The 16,073-nt window shown below is 41.5% G+C and overlaps 1 protein-coding gene across 1 annotated transcript in view; it reads left to right on the top strand.

Moving 5' to 3' along the window:
- CPA6 (carboxypeptidase A6) overlaps positions 1–16,073 on the top strand; it is a 337,798-nt gene that overhangs the window by 222,236 nt on the left and 99,489 nt on the right. Inside the window, exons 3-4 of the mRNA XM_017896303.1 lie at positions 7,614–7,738; positions 13,981–14,095. Of these exons, the coding sequence (XP_017751792.1) occupies positions 7,614–7,738; positions 13,981–14,095 (240 nt within the window). The remainder of the gene's footprint in view (positions 1–7,613; positions 7,739–13,980; positions 14,096–16,073) is intronic.

The following is a 16,073-nucleotide window of genomic DNA, read 5'->3' on the forward strand; positions in this document are numbered from 1 at the left end:
AGTAGGGACTTGGAGAACTCTTCTGTGTAGCACTCTGTGTCTAGCTAAAGGATTGTAAAGGCACCAATCAGCACTCTGTCAAAACGGACCAATCAGCTCTCTGTAAAATGGGCCAATCAGCTCTCTGTAAAATGGACCAATCAGCAGGATGTGGGTGGGGTCAGATAAGGGAATAAATGCAGGCTGCCCTGGCGAACCACCGGCAAGCCGCTTAGGTCACAGTGTGTGCTGTGGAGTGTGTTCTTTTGCTCTTTGCAATAGATTTTGCTGCTGTTCACTCTTTGGGTCCACGCAGCCTTTGTGAGCTGTAACACTTACAGTAAAGGTCTGCAGCTTCACTCATGAAGCCAGCGAGACCACGAACCCATCAGGAAGAATGAACAAGTCCAGATGCGCCGCTTTTAAGAGCTGTAGCACCGCAAGGGTCTGTAGCTTCACTCCTGAAGTCAGCAAGACCACGAACCCACCCTGAAGGAAGAAACTGCAGACACATCTGGATATCTGAAGGAACAAACTCCGGACACACCATCTTTCAGAACTGTAACACTCACTGCAAGGGTCCACGGCTTGGTTGAAGTCAGTGAGAGCAAGAACCCACCAATTCCAGACACAATAAGTAGAGCAAGGAAAAATAATACGGTGAAAAATAAGCATTTTTTTTAACTGTATGACCACAGTGGCTGTTGCAGTCTTTAGAAGATAGTACAGTACTGTGACCTATGAAGCAGTATAGGATTATATCTAAATGTAATAAAAATTCAAAATTAAGGACATGTAAGTTGAGAAATGGGATGAGTGGATGAAATTCAAATGGACTACCTTGCCAGTTCCCTGGTAAGGGGAGGTAGGATTCAGAATCTAGAAATGCTCTAGAGAAATCTTGGGGAGAGGATATATTTAAAGAAAATATATCAGTCCATACTGTCATAGAGAATGGGGGAAACAAATATTAACATGACAATTGTAGTAGGTTGAATAGTGTCCTCAAAAAAGACATGTCTGTGTCCTAACCACATTCAGGACCTGTGAATGTGACCTAATTTGCAAAAAAAAAAAAAAAAAAAAAAAAAAGTATTTTCAAATGTACTTAAGAATCTGGAGATAAGGTCATCCTTGGCAAGTGACAGAAGAGAAGACACAGAAGAGAAGACCATGGGAAGATGGAGACATAAATTGGAGTGATGTGGCCACAAGGCAAGGAATGCCTAAAACCACCAGAAGCTGGAAACAGCTAGTGAGAAATCGCCCCTGGAGCCTCTGGGGAAGCACAGCCTGGCCAACAACTTGATTTTGGACTTCTGGACTCTAAAACTGTGAGAGAATAGATTTATATTGTTTTAAACCATACCCGTCTTTTGCAATTTGTTATGGCGGCCCCTAGGAAACTCATAACAATTACTCATGCAAATAAGATATAATTAAAAGTTGTGGACTGTGAAAAAAAAAAAAATTCTATGAAAGCAGACAGCAAACATACCTTGACCCAAACTTGGAGGGCAGAAAGGCTCTCCAAAAATCCATAGCAAAAGATCCTAAAAGATCATCCAAGAAAGCTAAATGGGTGCAGACACAAAAGAATTTTAAGAGTAAATAAGGTACTTTGCAGGATATTAAGATTTTGTGTAAACTAATATTGAATTGGTATGATTATGTAAATTAAACACTAGTCAAAGACAAACTTGATATGAAGTTTTCTTACTCAGAATCCTATGACATGGCACATAAGTGCCGTGCCTAACCCTTTGCCAAACCAACAAAAAATGAGAATAAATATAGAGCAGGAAAGTCCGCCTCTGTGCTATTTTGGGCAGCTAGGAAGCCAGCCATCTGTTACCAAGTTTACAGAGCACCTTCTGCATCTTCCCACATCCACGTATAGGACTCAACACTGAAGCTGCTGGAGGACACTGAGAGCCCCCATCCCGTGCTACCTGATCCAGGTGTGTAATTAGCCCTGGACTAAAAGATAGACAGGTGCTTCTCAGAAGTAGGCCAGGCCAATAAGTAAGCACAGCACAAGAACCAGAAAGAGCCGTGACATTGGTGCTCAGTGGAATTATGACTTCATTGCAAAGAAAATTTTTTTGAATTTTGAATTATTTATCATTTAATGAATATGAATGCTCCAAGTCCACCAGGACTTTTTTTTTTTTTTTTTTTTTTTTTTTTTTTTTTTTTTTTGAAGATGGAATCTCGCCTGTCCCCTAGTCTGAGTGCAGTGGTGGGGCCATCTCAGCCTCACTGCCCAAGCTCCACCTCCCCAGGTTCATGGCTATTCTCCCTGCCTCCCAGCCTCCCGAATACTGGGACACAGGCGGCTAGCCACCACACTCGGCTGATTTTTTTGTATTTTTAGTACAGACAGAGTTTCACTGTGTTAGCCAGGATGGTCTCGATCTCCTGACCTCGTGTTCTGTCCACCTCGGCCTCCCAAAGTGCTGGGATTACAGGCGTGAGCTAACGCGGCCAGCCCATCAGGACTATTTTAAGTACTTTGTGTGTATGTATTCATTTAAGCCTAACAAATATATTTAAAATATGCTATTTATAGTCCCATTTCATAAATGAGGAAACTGAAGTGCTGAGAGCTAAGTAGATTGCCTGCAGTCAAACAGCCTACAAGTGGCAGAACTGGGATTCAAACCCAGGCTGCCTAGCTATAGAATTCACACTCCTAATCACTGTATTTTGTATAATCTCTCTAATCTCCGTGATTATAACTACCACTAGGTAGTAATAACTACCACTATCATAGGATTCCTTCGGTGCCACTTTGTCAGCCAGAAATCTCTGCAGCCACTATGACCTCTGCCCGAGGTCTCAGGCCGCCAGGCCCACTCCACCCACTCAGCCCAGTAGGTTATGCTCAGCTTTTCCCCCAGCCTGGATCCCGTGCCCGCCTGCTGCATCTGCCACAGCCCACGTCTGGACCAGGCATGTTGCAGCAGGCTTCCACCTTGGGTGCCAGCATCTGGATGACAGGAATGCAGTGGCACCCAAAAACTGGGAGATGCCAGCAAGTGCAAAGCCCCAGGGGTGTTACAGCTGTCGCCCAGGGAGTCCCAAGGTCTGAGCCCCCAAGAAATGGGGTCTTTCTCTTTTTCCTGCCCTTGGTAGCTTGGTGAATGGGAGTGTGTCACAGCTCGTTCATTCCCACCGCCTCGCAGTTCAGAGAACAGAGGCATGTCACAGCTTGTTCAGTCCTGTGCCTGTAACTTGGCGAATGGGGGCATGTAACAGCCAGCAGTTTTTTCTCACTGCTGTAGCTCAGTGAGCAGGAGCACATGTTACAGTAGTTTGGTGGGTTCCAGCTTCTTGTCCCACAACTAAGAGGAATGAGGTACACAGACACTGGAGAGTGAGCAAGGCAGAGAAAAATTTTGTTGAGCCACAGGAAACTCCAAACACCAGAGGGGACCTGAAGTGGGTAGCCCACTGTGTGAGAGGGGGCCTGAAAGTGGGTAGCCATCTGTGAGACTGAGTCCAACGTTTATATGGGCTCAGAATGGGGGACCAATCATGCTGATTGGTCCATGGGCGTGCCTGAAAAAAGCACCATTTAATTAGCTAAAAAGACATCAAGGAAGTTCTCACTCAGCTCGTGGAGTCCACCCAGAACTGGCAGCTCAGTTTTCAGGCTTCAGGCTGTCTTTGGCATGAAGATCGGGTTTCACCAGGTACCTATCCCTGTCTGCCTAGGAATATGTCTGTCTCCTGCTGCTATCACTACTAACATTATTAAATATTGACCAATAAGGAAGATATAAATATCACCTTCAATTTACCAAAGAAGAAAGCAAGGCCCAGAAAGTTGACAAACCTGCCCAAAATCACACAGAGACTAAATGGGAGACTACATCAGATCCTAGGGAGTCAGATTCCAGGGCCTATGGAATTTACCACCACTATAATGGCTTCCAATTCAGGCATTTTACTTTGTGCTAGGAAACATTCCTGCATTGTTTATATTTTTCATTTATTTATTGCTTCCTGCCCCCACACGCCATCTCTAGGTTTTAATCTCTGAGGAGGGACACAATCTCACCACGTTCTTCATCTTAACCACACAAAGTTGAACTCTGTCCTTATTCCAACCAGTCCTTCTTTTCATATGCTTTTCAAATAGCAATAATAATAAACACTGGTTGTCTTTTGAGCCCCTACTATGTGACAGACCCTCTGCTATTTTACTTCTATGATTCCAATTAATCCTCCAAGAAAGCCTGTTGGGTATGTTTTTAAGATTATCTTCACAGTACACATGAGGATACTGAGGCTCAGAAATGTTAAAAGCCTCCTGTAAGTCACACAGCCGATGCTGCCAGAGCTAGAATAGCCTATGGCTGTCAGATTGAGCATGACACTGAAATACCTCAGCCTCTTAAACATGTCTGTATATATGTGACTAGTAATCATGTGAGGAAAGGAACACATGGGAACAGTCACCAGGTTCCTAGGCCAGAAGGCTGTACAAAGGGGAGTATCCTTTCCTGTGGAGTATCAGGTGGCTGCTTGCAGCAAAGACCTGGAATGGTTGGCAAACAGCCTTGGACCACCCTGATAAGGTTCTTGATACTTTTATTATGTTGTAGCCCAGAATCACACAGCTTTGCAGTTCAGAACTACTAACTATCTCATCCAGATGTGATCAGGCCCTAAGGAAATGATTGATAGGCACCTACACACAGGAGGCTGATTGGAACCTTGAAATACCTGCATATGAATTTACAGGACATATAATCCCACAGGAAAGACCAGAATGTGAGACCTACTGACCAGACCTCCCCAAATGCTAGATCAGGAAGTTGGAAGATGTTTATTTTTCTGGCATATTCTCGGAAGATCCTGAAGACAAGAACCGGGTCAGTAAATTAGGGGCACTGCTGTTAAGCCTATCCTGTATCAGCCATTTTGTACCTGTGCAACCTTGGGGAAATGACTTAGCCTCTATGAACCTGAATCTTCTCCTTCATTAAATGTATCTACAATTAATTCTTCCTCAAAGTGTTATTGAAAAGATTAGAGATTTCTATAAAGTAGATGAAACATTATAAATCTCAGATGGTAATTACTGTCCCATATGTCTTCTATAGGCACCTGCCTGCCACCACCCCGACTGAAATATCCATGCTGCTTATTCAGATACCCTTTCTTTAAAATATTATTGGAGAAAACCTAATAATTCATTTTCATTTACTTTCATAATATCACACCAAAATAGAATTCCTGATTTTGCAGGTTCTTTTTTATCAGTTGTCCTTTAGGCCAACAGCTTTCTGAGCACATTTCTAAGCACACTTTCTGAGAAGGTTTCCCAGGAAGCCTTTTCCAAGCTTTGCTGTAGGGTTCTTTCATGGAACTTTCCTGTGGAGAAGCTGCTCTCTTCTGTGGGATGAGGATTCTTATTTCAGCATGGACCCCCAGAAAATAGCACTTACAGACTCGTCTCCAGAGTGGTAATTCATATTATTTTAGCTACCTGTGCCTCTCTATCCTCTGAATGCAGCACAATTTCGTCATATCCACTGGCATTAAGGGGTGGCAGCAAACTGTTATCCTTAATATCAAAAATCTGTCTCTGTAATGGGTTTAGAGGCAAGTCCCAAAGATTCAATCTTCTAAAGGATTAGAAAATCTAATATATAAAGAAAAGTGAAAGATACCAACATGCTTTTCCTTATAAAAGCAAGAAACCAGCTATTCCTCACTGAAGAACAGAACACCAAGAAGAAAAAAAACGAAACTATGCTGCAATCGAAGGGATTAAGAAAAATGTCTGACAATCTTGTTAAATGTGAATGAGTTCAATTAGGATATTGTCGACTCTCCTCTATTTGGAGACTTACAAGATTTGGTTTAGACACACCTACTGGGGACAGTTTGGTGCAGTCCTAGATGTGTCCTTGCCCAAGGGCTGACAGATGGATTGAATGACCTCTCAGCATCCCTTCCAGCCTCACACTTCTGTTGTGCACTGATTGTTGGACTGGCATGTTAGCTGAGTCAGATTTGCCCTTGCAAGCCAGTGGAGGAGTCAGCTGCATGAAAGAAAACAGGTAGACTCTTTGTCCCCAAAATAAAAGCCTCTCTACCCTGTTCCAGTCTAAATTGTATCATTAGAGGTTTTTTTTTCTGAGTCACAAAGTATTTTTGATCTTCTAGAGTTCCTCACAGAATGCAGGCACTGACACTTAAGTGAAGATAAAGTCACTAAACCTTATCAGATAAGGGCTTAGCAGAGATCAAGGCCCTGCAGCATCCTCCAAGACTGGAGATGCAGGAAGGGGGAGGCCCAGAGCAGTCAGGGGTAGACAGAGGCAGGACTGTGAAGACAAACTGTGCCTAATTAGAAATGATGCTCCAGGCTCCTGCAGAGATAGGGCTTTCCTCCCTTCCATCTGCGTTCCATCATGCCTTTGATGAAGGCCAAGCTCCTACCAGGTACACAGCACTGGCTAAGGCACTGGGGACACTATAGTAAGGAAACAGATGTGGCTTCTGCTTTCCTGCAAAATACTGAACATGTAGTGAATTACTACATAGGGGGAGGTCTACACTCATGCAAGAAATACTGAGTGGCTAATTTACGTAAGGCACTGGTCCAGGATGGGTGGCAACCAAATAGGCAAACCCTTCGCCCTCCCAGAGTTTACTTTCTGGCAAGAGGAAGTTACATCATGAAAGAAGCACCAGGTTCTCTAAGAGCTACAACAAGGAGACCTACCCTAGCAGCCAAGTCTTCCTTGAAAAGGGATGTTTATGTTGACAAGTGAAGGCTGAGTAGGAATTGGAGAAAGGCATGTGTCGGAGGAAGAATAGGCATCTAGAGAATGTTCCATCTAGGCGGAGCGCCGTGGCTCACGTGTTTAATCCCAGCACTTCGGGGAGCCAAGGAAGGCGGATCACTTGAGGTCAGGAGTTCAAGACAAGTCTGGCCAATATGATGAAACCCTGTCTCTACTAAAAAAAAAAAAAAAGAAGAAGAAGAAGAAAAATACAAAAATTAGCTGGACCTGGTGGCATGCACCTATAATCCCAGCTACTTGGGAAGCTGAGACAGGAGAATCGCTTAAACCCGGGAGGCGGAGATTGTGGGGAACTGAGATCACGCCACTGTACTCCAGCCTGAGTGACAGAGAAAGACTCTGTCTCAAAAAAAAAAAAAAGAAAAAAGAAAGAAAAGAAAAGACCAAGAATGAGAGAATGTTCCATTTGAAATCACCCCAGCTACCACAGTGTTTTTGTGTGGCAGGATGAAGGGTGATTTGTATCTTTTTTTCTTGCAGTTTTTCAAGTATTTGCATGGCAAATAATTTTAAAACAGTATCAAAATTATACCTAAAACTATTTTATCTCATTTTTACCTTGTAGCTTTAATATATTGGTCTTCAAACTATTACTTGCCAATTATGATCAAATTCTATATGGATATGATATAATTTGGAAACTCAAATTCAAGATAAAATAGTTTTACCCTGATGATGAAAGCGTTAAGTCTAATTCCAAAATATGTTTGGTTACTATATGCAAACAAAAGAATGTGTTTGACATCGTGACACAGATTTTCCCCCACTAAGTTGGACATGAATTATAGGTTGGTTCCTGCACTACAGGTGGACCTGTGGCAGCCCAGCAGTATCTCCTATGTATCAGAGGGAACAGTTACTGATGTCCATATCCCCCAAAACGGTTCCCGAGCCCTGTTAGCCTTCTTACAGGAAGCCAACATCCAGTACAAGTAAGCATTCCTTTTCACTTGCTATAAAATTTATTTGTACTAAACTGAACCAAATGGTAGTTATATGTAAGTTATTTATCAAGTGCTTATGACAGTGTGTTTGGTACAATTTTTCATATGGGGAAAACTGATGTGAATATATTCACCTTGAAGAACTTCTTAGTCCAATGGGGGATGGGAGCAACCACGTGGACCTTTCATTTCACTATTCACTGTTACCACTAAGTGATCAGTGAAACAACAGACATTTTTCTGTGAAGAAAGGAGAGCAGCCTAGCAAGGCCTAGAGAGTGGATGAGAAGGCAGGAGTGGAAAAGGCTTTCTGCAGGAGCTATGCCAGCGAGGCAGAGGCAGAGGGGACCACACAAGCAAAGGAAGAAGCAGCATATGAGTGCAGAGTGGTTAGTGTATGAAGTGCAAGTCAAAGGGCAGAAAGAAATGATGCTGGAGAAACAGGGAGTTCCAATGGTGGGAAATCTTATGTCCAGGGGCAGCAACTCAGACCTTGTCTTGTGGGTGGTGCTGCCCCATTCCAAAGGAGGTACATGCCAGTGGGATCAGGTGGAGGGGATAGGAAACACTAGTCCAGGGAAGAGGGAGTGAGGCTCTGAGTAGGACCATAGTAGTAGGATCATGAGAGCATTAAAAAAATATTTCAGAGCAGACTCTCCTCATGTTGGATGGTAGGTAGGAAAAGAAGAAGTGAAAGGATGACTCCAAGTTTTCTAGCTTGGGTAACTGAGTAGACAAACTTGAACAGATTTAGATATTTTGAGGGTTAGTTTTAAAAAAAAAAAAAAATGTTTAGAGGAGTAAGAAAAGAGCAGGTGGGGCCGGGTGCAGTGGCTCTGACACCTGTAATCCCAGACTTTGGGAGGCTGAGGCGGTCGGATCACCTGAGGTCAGGAGTTCAAGACCAGCCTGACCAACATAGTGAAACCCTGTCTCTGCTAAAAATACAAAAATTAGCCAGGCATGGTGGTGCATGCCTGTAATCCCAGCTACTCGGGGGCTGAGCAGAAGAATCACTTGAACCCAGGAGGCAGAGGTTGCAGTGAGCTGAGATCACACCACTGCACTCCAACCTGGGCAACAGAGTGAGACCCTGTCTCAAAAAAAAAAAGAGCAAGTGGAAGATAGTCAGAGGAGTTGAAGAAGAAAAGCAAGACTTTAAAGAAAGAGATGGGTCCAGAGTACCAAGTGCTGCAGTGATATCCAGCAAGCAAAGGACCAACCAGTTTCCTTTGGATCTGGCAATAGAAAGAACATTGATGACTCTAAAGGTGGATTAGAATGTTCGCACTAGAAGACACAGATGTGAACAGGAGGTAAGAACACACAGCAGCAGAGTCTATTCCTGTTCTTAGCAGTTAGAATAAGAGAAGCAGAGAATGAGAAGTGACTGGGAAGAGATGCATTGCTGATGCCTACCTGGTAGATTTGGGATTTGTTTGTGTTGAGGGGGAAGTCTTGATGTATTTATAGGCTGAAGGAAGAGTCTGTAGGGAGGAAGACATCGATGATGCCAGAGAGAATGTGCAGAAAGAAAAGTGTCTGAACAGCAGGAAGGATACTTCATTTTCTAAAACTAAAGAGATAAATGTGGTGGATCTACTTAAGATTGTAGAGAGGAAAGTGGACACGTCAAAAAAGATTACAGCCAATGGCTAAATTTTCTGGATGAATGAAGAAGCAAAATTATCTACTGAAAGTAAGGAAAGAGGGGTTAAAGGGTATTACCAAAAGAAAAACTGGGGTATGAACAAAGAGAAGTGGTTGTTGCAGAGAAGAGAGATTGTAACACTGATACAGAGTGGAAGTTCTGTTGGATAGGACCATGGAAAGGTCAGGGTGGCAAGAAAGTTAAGGTCCTTAGTGAGAAACTAGTTCAAATATCCGTCCCTGGGTCTAATATGGATTGGAAGGCAGGAGCATCTAGGAGGGATAAGGGGACCAAATGGAAGAATCAGGGAAGATATTAAGGTCTTTGTATTGAAAACAATGCAGTGTTACTGAGGGAAACAAATGGGAAGGAGAGAAGTTCTGACAAAATGTGAGTAGTTGGATGCTCAGAGTCCTAGGGTAGAATGTATATGGCTGGTGACAAGATCCACAGGGTAGCCATAGAGATTATTGAAGGGGAGTGTTGCGTGGATATCTTTGAGGCTGGTGCAGTCAAGAACAGGTGGCCTAAATCACCAGAGAATTATCTTGAATCTCCTTGGCTGCTGGCAAGATTAGAGGAGGAGGGAGAAAATGTACTTCTGGGGCAGGAACATCAAGGCAAAGCCAAGAGTTTGAGGAAAGCAGCAAGAAGTGACATGATGTTGCAGAGAGGATGAGCGTTCCCTGGAAGCCAGAAGATTCATGGCATACAGGAGAATATGCTGACCTTCCTCTCTTCTACCCCACGGTAGGCAGGTGGAGAGAGAGACTGGGAATAGAAAGCCACAAAAGAATGTGTATCCTTTAAAGAGTCAAATGTCTGATGAGAAAAAAAGAGTTTCCCTGAAGAGGCTAGAGAATGTAGGAAGTTAATTTACAAAGGAAGGGAGACTCCAGCGGGCACAGGGAAAAGCAGGTGGAGAAGAGAAGGGACGTCAGTGGAAGATCTAGGAGAAGTGCAGTGTGGTGACTTAATGAGATGAGACAGAGAGGAAGGGAGTCACTTACCCTTTGCTGGGAATCCTAAGATTTGGGGGTTGAGAGGCATGAATGTAAGTGACTACTCCACCTACCCAAACTTTTTAGCAAGTTGTGGTACTGTCAAAACTGGCACAGAGTTTGGGGTTCTGGGAGGGCCTGGGACCTAGGGTGGGCTGATGGCTCTGTGAGTTAATAGTGAGGGCCCAGGCTCTCTGGAGGGCTGAGCCAAGAGGTGCCAAATGGCAGGGACATCTCTGGTCCACACAGAGACTGCCCTGCCAGAAGGATATTTACAGCTTTATTAAAGTACTGATATGCTTTTTACAGAAAGGTATTTTATCTGTGCTTCTAGAACAGAATCACAGCTATGTATAAAACTATTGTTCATACTGGACACATTTTAGTCATTGCTCTAGCTTTGAAGGCCTACTCTGATTCTCTGAATGCCTGACAGGAAACAGCTTGGCAATTATATCTATAGGTGCTCAGTAACCACTCACATGCTTCATTAATTACTATTCAGTAGAAAAGAATATACCAGTTAGTTTAACAAGTCTCTATTTCCTGTCATTAAATATAGGTCATGTGGAACTGATATAGAATAAAATATCACACTTCATGTCACAGAGAATAAAGTCTAAAAAATGAGTGTTTTAAATCAGTTGCCTCTTCATGGAGAACAGTCATTTAGAATTATTCATTTCGTTGGTCCCAAGATAATAACATATGAGTCAATTAAATTCCATGGGCCCAGGCCCAGTAGGTAGAGATCATTTTAATTGACTTTTAGTATTGTAGCCTGGAGTATTTTCAAAAGATTGTCATTTACTCTGTACAAGAATACGTAATGTATAGCTATTGTGATTTTTAAAGTGGATGTCATGTGACTCCATGTGTCTGGCCCCTAGGTGATCAATTCCCCTCTAAGAAATGATTCATTCTACCATAAAACATTTTGGTCATTCTATAAAGTAAATACCTATAAAAGTTGGTGATGAAATTTCTATTTTTTGGCCAGGTGTGGTGGTTCACAAAGTGCTGTAATCCCAGCACTTTGGGAGGCTGAGCTGGTGGATTACCTAAGGTCAGAAGTTTAAGACCAGCTTGGCCAACATGGTGAAACCCAGTCTCTACTGAAAATACAATTAGCCAGGCATGGTGCGTGGCTGTAATCCCAGCTACTCGGGAGGCTGAGACACGAGAATCACTTGAACTTGGGAGGCGGAGTTGCAGTGAGCCAAGTTCACACCACTGCACTCCAGCCTGGGTGACAGAGCAAGACTCCTCAAAAAAAAAAAAATTCTATTTTTTGAGGGTCCCTCCCCACCCTGGAAACTTTGAGGAGGTGGTTTTGTACTGAGTAATGGCATCACTCAGAAAGTTGATAATAGTTCTAGTCACCATTACAGGAATATACACAACTGGGGTAGGAATCATCACAGGCTGTGAAGAAGTAAGAAACTGCAACAGTTTACAAAGACCATTCTGAGACTCCATTTCATAGCTTTGTCATGGATGTGCTAGTTTCTAGTCAACTACTTAACAAGGAAAATGGGCCTTGACCTCCAGTGTCACAATTATTTTTTAATTTAAGGCTGATCTCCTAGGGCCTGCATTTGGGTGCAATGTAAGTTACTGAACAGAGACCTGGGTTGGTTTGCTGGGGCCACCATAACAAAGTACCACAGAATTTAACAATTGGAAATTCAGAAGGAGATTCTAGAATAGATTTCTGCCTTTGGCAAATCCATCTACATTTTTTTTTTCCTTAGTTTCTTGGGATCGAAAAAAGTAGCCAGGAGAAATAATAGATGATCTTGGTGAGGGAAACATACCTGAAGGTTCCCTGCAGTATTGGAATATGTTGACAGTTTATAACTACCCCAGCCCTAGTCAAACTCGCATCCCTCTTGACCATCCCAGATTCTCTCCTAACACAAGGAAGTTAGAAAATTGACAAGGAGGTTCATTTGGCTCAAGACTTACCTTAGCAATATTGTAAAATTCTTTAACTCATACAAGCCTAATCATCTGTAACTTCTTACTTTAAGGATAAAAAAGAAAGCACTAATACGGATGGTGTTCAAACCAACAACAACCTCCCACTCACATTTTGAGCCACTGCAAGCAGCTGTCAGGGACTTAACCAAGCTTTGAGCCTCCTCACCTTACCTTGATTTCTAAAATGTTTTCATTTTTAAAATCAAAAATAGAAACAAAAAAAGAAGCCAATGATCAATTCCTGATTAAGTGCTTTGTCCATAGTAGGTGCTCAATAAATAACAAATAAGTAAATGAAAAAGAATGTCCTATACCCAGTATGACCTTAAGTTAATTTACTTTCTTCATAGAATGGAAAATATTTCTTTAGGTGATTCAAGATACTTTTTTAAAATAATTTTTAAAACTTAAAGGCTTTAAATAACTTTCAGCCTTGAAAGTTATTTAAAGATGCCATTATATGTTCTTTTAATAGCACTTAAACCACTAAACAACAGGTTCTTTTGGAAATAAAATATGAAAGCAAAGCTTTTTAGCCACCTGCCAGGCCCAGTAAAATCACTGGGAGGCTTTCTAACACCTTTAAGTAATGCAAATGACTGAAGTGCTTTGCTACTGTGTGGAACTCTAGTTAGTGGAAGCTGGTGAGCATTGAGAAGACAGGCCTGTATTTATCTAACTCACATGTCACATCAAGAACACTAATGACTCCACCTGGAGCTGCTTCCACAAAGCCTGGAATCTCCCGCCCTGGCCTCAGCCTTTAATTTCCAAATGCATTCACTGTAATTGGCTGAGCTTCTCTTCTCTTGGCATTCTTGACACTGGCAGGTAGTGAAATCACTTTTTCCAACTCTGGGTATTTCTTCAGTTTCCTCTTGAGGACTGTAGCTTCTTTTCCCCTTTCCCTTTTCTCTCTGTCTTCGGTCAGGGGTGCTGGGTAGTGACATGACCACAGTCTCTTGGTGATGGAAGGGATGTGCACAGGAAAAAGCAGCAGGAAAAAGAAGGTGGTAAGGGCACGAAAGAGAAGCCTAGGCTCAGTTTTCATGAAATGACGCTGGACCTAGAATCTCAAGATTGGAATTTGAGTTCACCTTCCAAGTTCAAATTCTGGCTCGGCACTGACCAGAAAAGTGATATTGGTGAATTCTTAACCCTTTTGAGACTCAGTTTCCCCATTTTAAAAATGCCAATAACAAGAGAATCTACCACATAGACTGTAGGGCTATTAACTAAGATTTTGTACATAAAATACATAGCACAGTGCCTGGCTGCTAGTAGGTAAGTAGTACTCAGTAAATGTAAGTGCTCGTAGCCATCATCGGTTGTTGTGGCTGTGAATCAACAGCTATTGTTACTACTACTGTCACTGGAGGACATCTGCCTATAATTTTATACTTTAAATTCATTGCACCACGTATTTAACAGTTTTCGTTTCCTGAAAAATAACATTTTCCCAACATTTGGTATTTTTAGAAATATTGATCACTACAGTCTTTCTTTACATAGATGCATATGATTTTCTTTGGATGTTGCCTGATTTTTGCAATATCTCAATTTATTTTTCATCATGTCTGTCGTTCCAAATCCAGGATCCTCATAGAAGATCTTCAGAAAACACTAGAGAAGGGAAGCAACTTGCAAACCCAGAGAAACCGAAGATCCCTCTCTGGATATAATTATGAAGTTTATCACTCCTTAGAAGAAGTATGTAATCAAAAGAGCTTTTTCGGTTTTTTACAGAGGCGTCTTTATCATTTAGGTCTAAGGGAGAAAATGATGTGTTTTATGCTTCTGGGGGAGAAGCATAAAGACAGAGAAGGTACTATGTGAAGAATATGTGTAGCTTTTAAATGGCCCAGGCACCTTATCTCTTCTATTAAGTCTTTGATGGTATCTAAGAAGTATCAAAATAATTTTAATTTCACTTGCTTTACCCACACCACTTTTACATAGGATGTAGGAAGTGCAATGAAAGAGTGGGGAAATGTTGCTATAATTATAGCTATAGTGGCCTCCACTAAGAAGTCAAGAAATGTAAAGCTAACCAGAGTTTGAGAAAATGATGAGTAGAGTGGACCTTACTTGCACCCTCTGCAAAGTTGAGACCTCTCAAAGGCAAAGCTTCATTTGTGGCACCTCTGCACCTTTGAACATGCATTTTTTTTTTTTTTTTTTTATACTTTGAGTTCTAGGGTACATGTGCATAACGTGCAGGTTTGTTACATATGTATACTTATGCCATGTTGGTGTGCTGCACCCATCAACTCGTCAGCACCCATCAATTCATCATTTATATCATGTATAACTCCCCAATGCAATCCCTCCCTCCTCCCCCCTCCCCATGATAGGCCCCAGTGTCTGATGTTCCCCTTCCCGAGTCCAAGTGATCTCATTGTTGAACATGCATTTTTATCCTACCTGGAGAACTGACAGCCACCTCATCCACACTGCCTCATCCTTTACTATTCACCTGGACAGCTTGTTGTTCTGCAAATCTCAGCTTAAGCAAAAAGGTAGCTGTTCCTATTCTCCCATATTGAATTTAAACCCCTCCTCCGCCAACACCTAGTGAATTACATGCCCCTGTAGCACAGGAAAAGGCATTAATAAAATAATCACATAATTACATAATTAATTACATAATTAATTATGTAAATTATGTAAATTATTGTGTAATTATGTGATTATTTTATTAATGCCTTTCCCCCCTAATAAGCTACAAGTTCCATGAAGGCAGGCCATTTCTTTCTTATTCACCACTATAACCCCAGTGGCAGGCAAATAGAGACCTCCAAATACGTAGTTGTTGACAGAGGGATAAATGAATGAAGCATACATTTTCTATGCTTCCTCTGAATTGAACAAAGAAATGCCAGACATAAAATAAATGAGATGCTGCTCTATTCTGAAGACGATTTTTGGTTCTCTTGATGACAACTCTCCTTTCAAAATTATCTCCACATATTTCATGTCTCAACATGTTTTGAAGCTTAGAAGCAATAGAAAAGTTTTAGATAACTTTGCACACAGAAGTACTGCTAACATGCACTAAAAAAAGTCAAATTTTACAAATATAATATAGATATGCATAATGTATGTGTATATACACGCACACAAACATCCTGCTCATTAGATTAAATACTAATAGAAAGAAAAGAATGTATGGGTACTTTCCTGAATATATTCAGCTATTTTTTTCAACATTGATCCTTTTATACCATAAAATGGTAGGACACTTCTGTGTTATTTTTTTACACCTTATAAGGCTTTTAAGTCAGGAATGAAGCACCTTATTCATTCAAATGTATCTTTTCCTGAAGACAGGTAAGTGTATATGAATGGATCAATGCAAGTGTGTCCCTATCACTGGAGAAATTATTCAGAGTTTGCCCTCTGATGTGTAGCTCAGTAGAAGAACCTTTAAATGAAAAAAGATAATGCCTTTTTCTTAGTATCCTCTGTTCAGTGGCAAATTGTAATATATGGGACTTTAAGAAACACTTTCAAGTAGTTTGGACAGTTTTCCTAAAGTTGACTTCTTTCTTTCCCTCTTAAATACTTGTGGAAAATAGAAATAAATTCTGATTTTCAAAAAGAAACCAGAACACATCAATTTTAATAAAATCTGTAACTAGTATATTAATGATATATGGTAGATAATGGAAGAACAATATAAAGACAT

The sequence above is a fragment of the Rhinopithecus bieti genome, unplaced genomic scaffold (genome assembly GCF_001698545.2).
Source record: "Rhinopithecus bieti isolate Rb0 unplaced genomic scaffold, ASM169854v2 scaffold_27306, whole genome shotgun sequence".
In the NCBI taxonomy this organism is placed as follows: domain Eukaryota; kingdom Metazoa; phylum Chordata; class Mammalia; order Primates; family Cercopithecidae; genus Rhinopithecus; species Rhinopithecus bieti.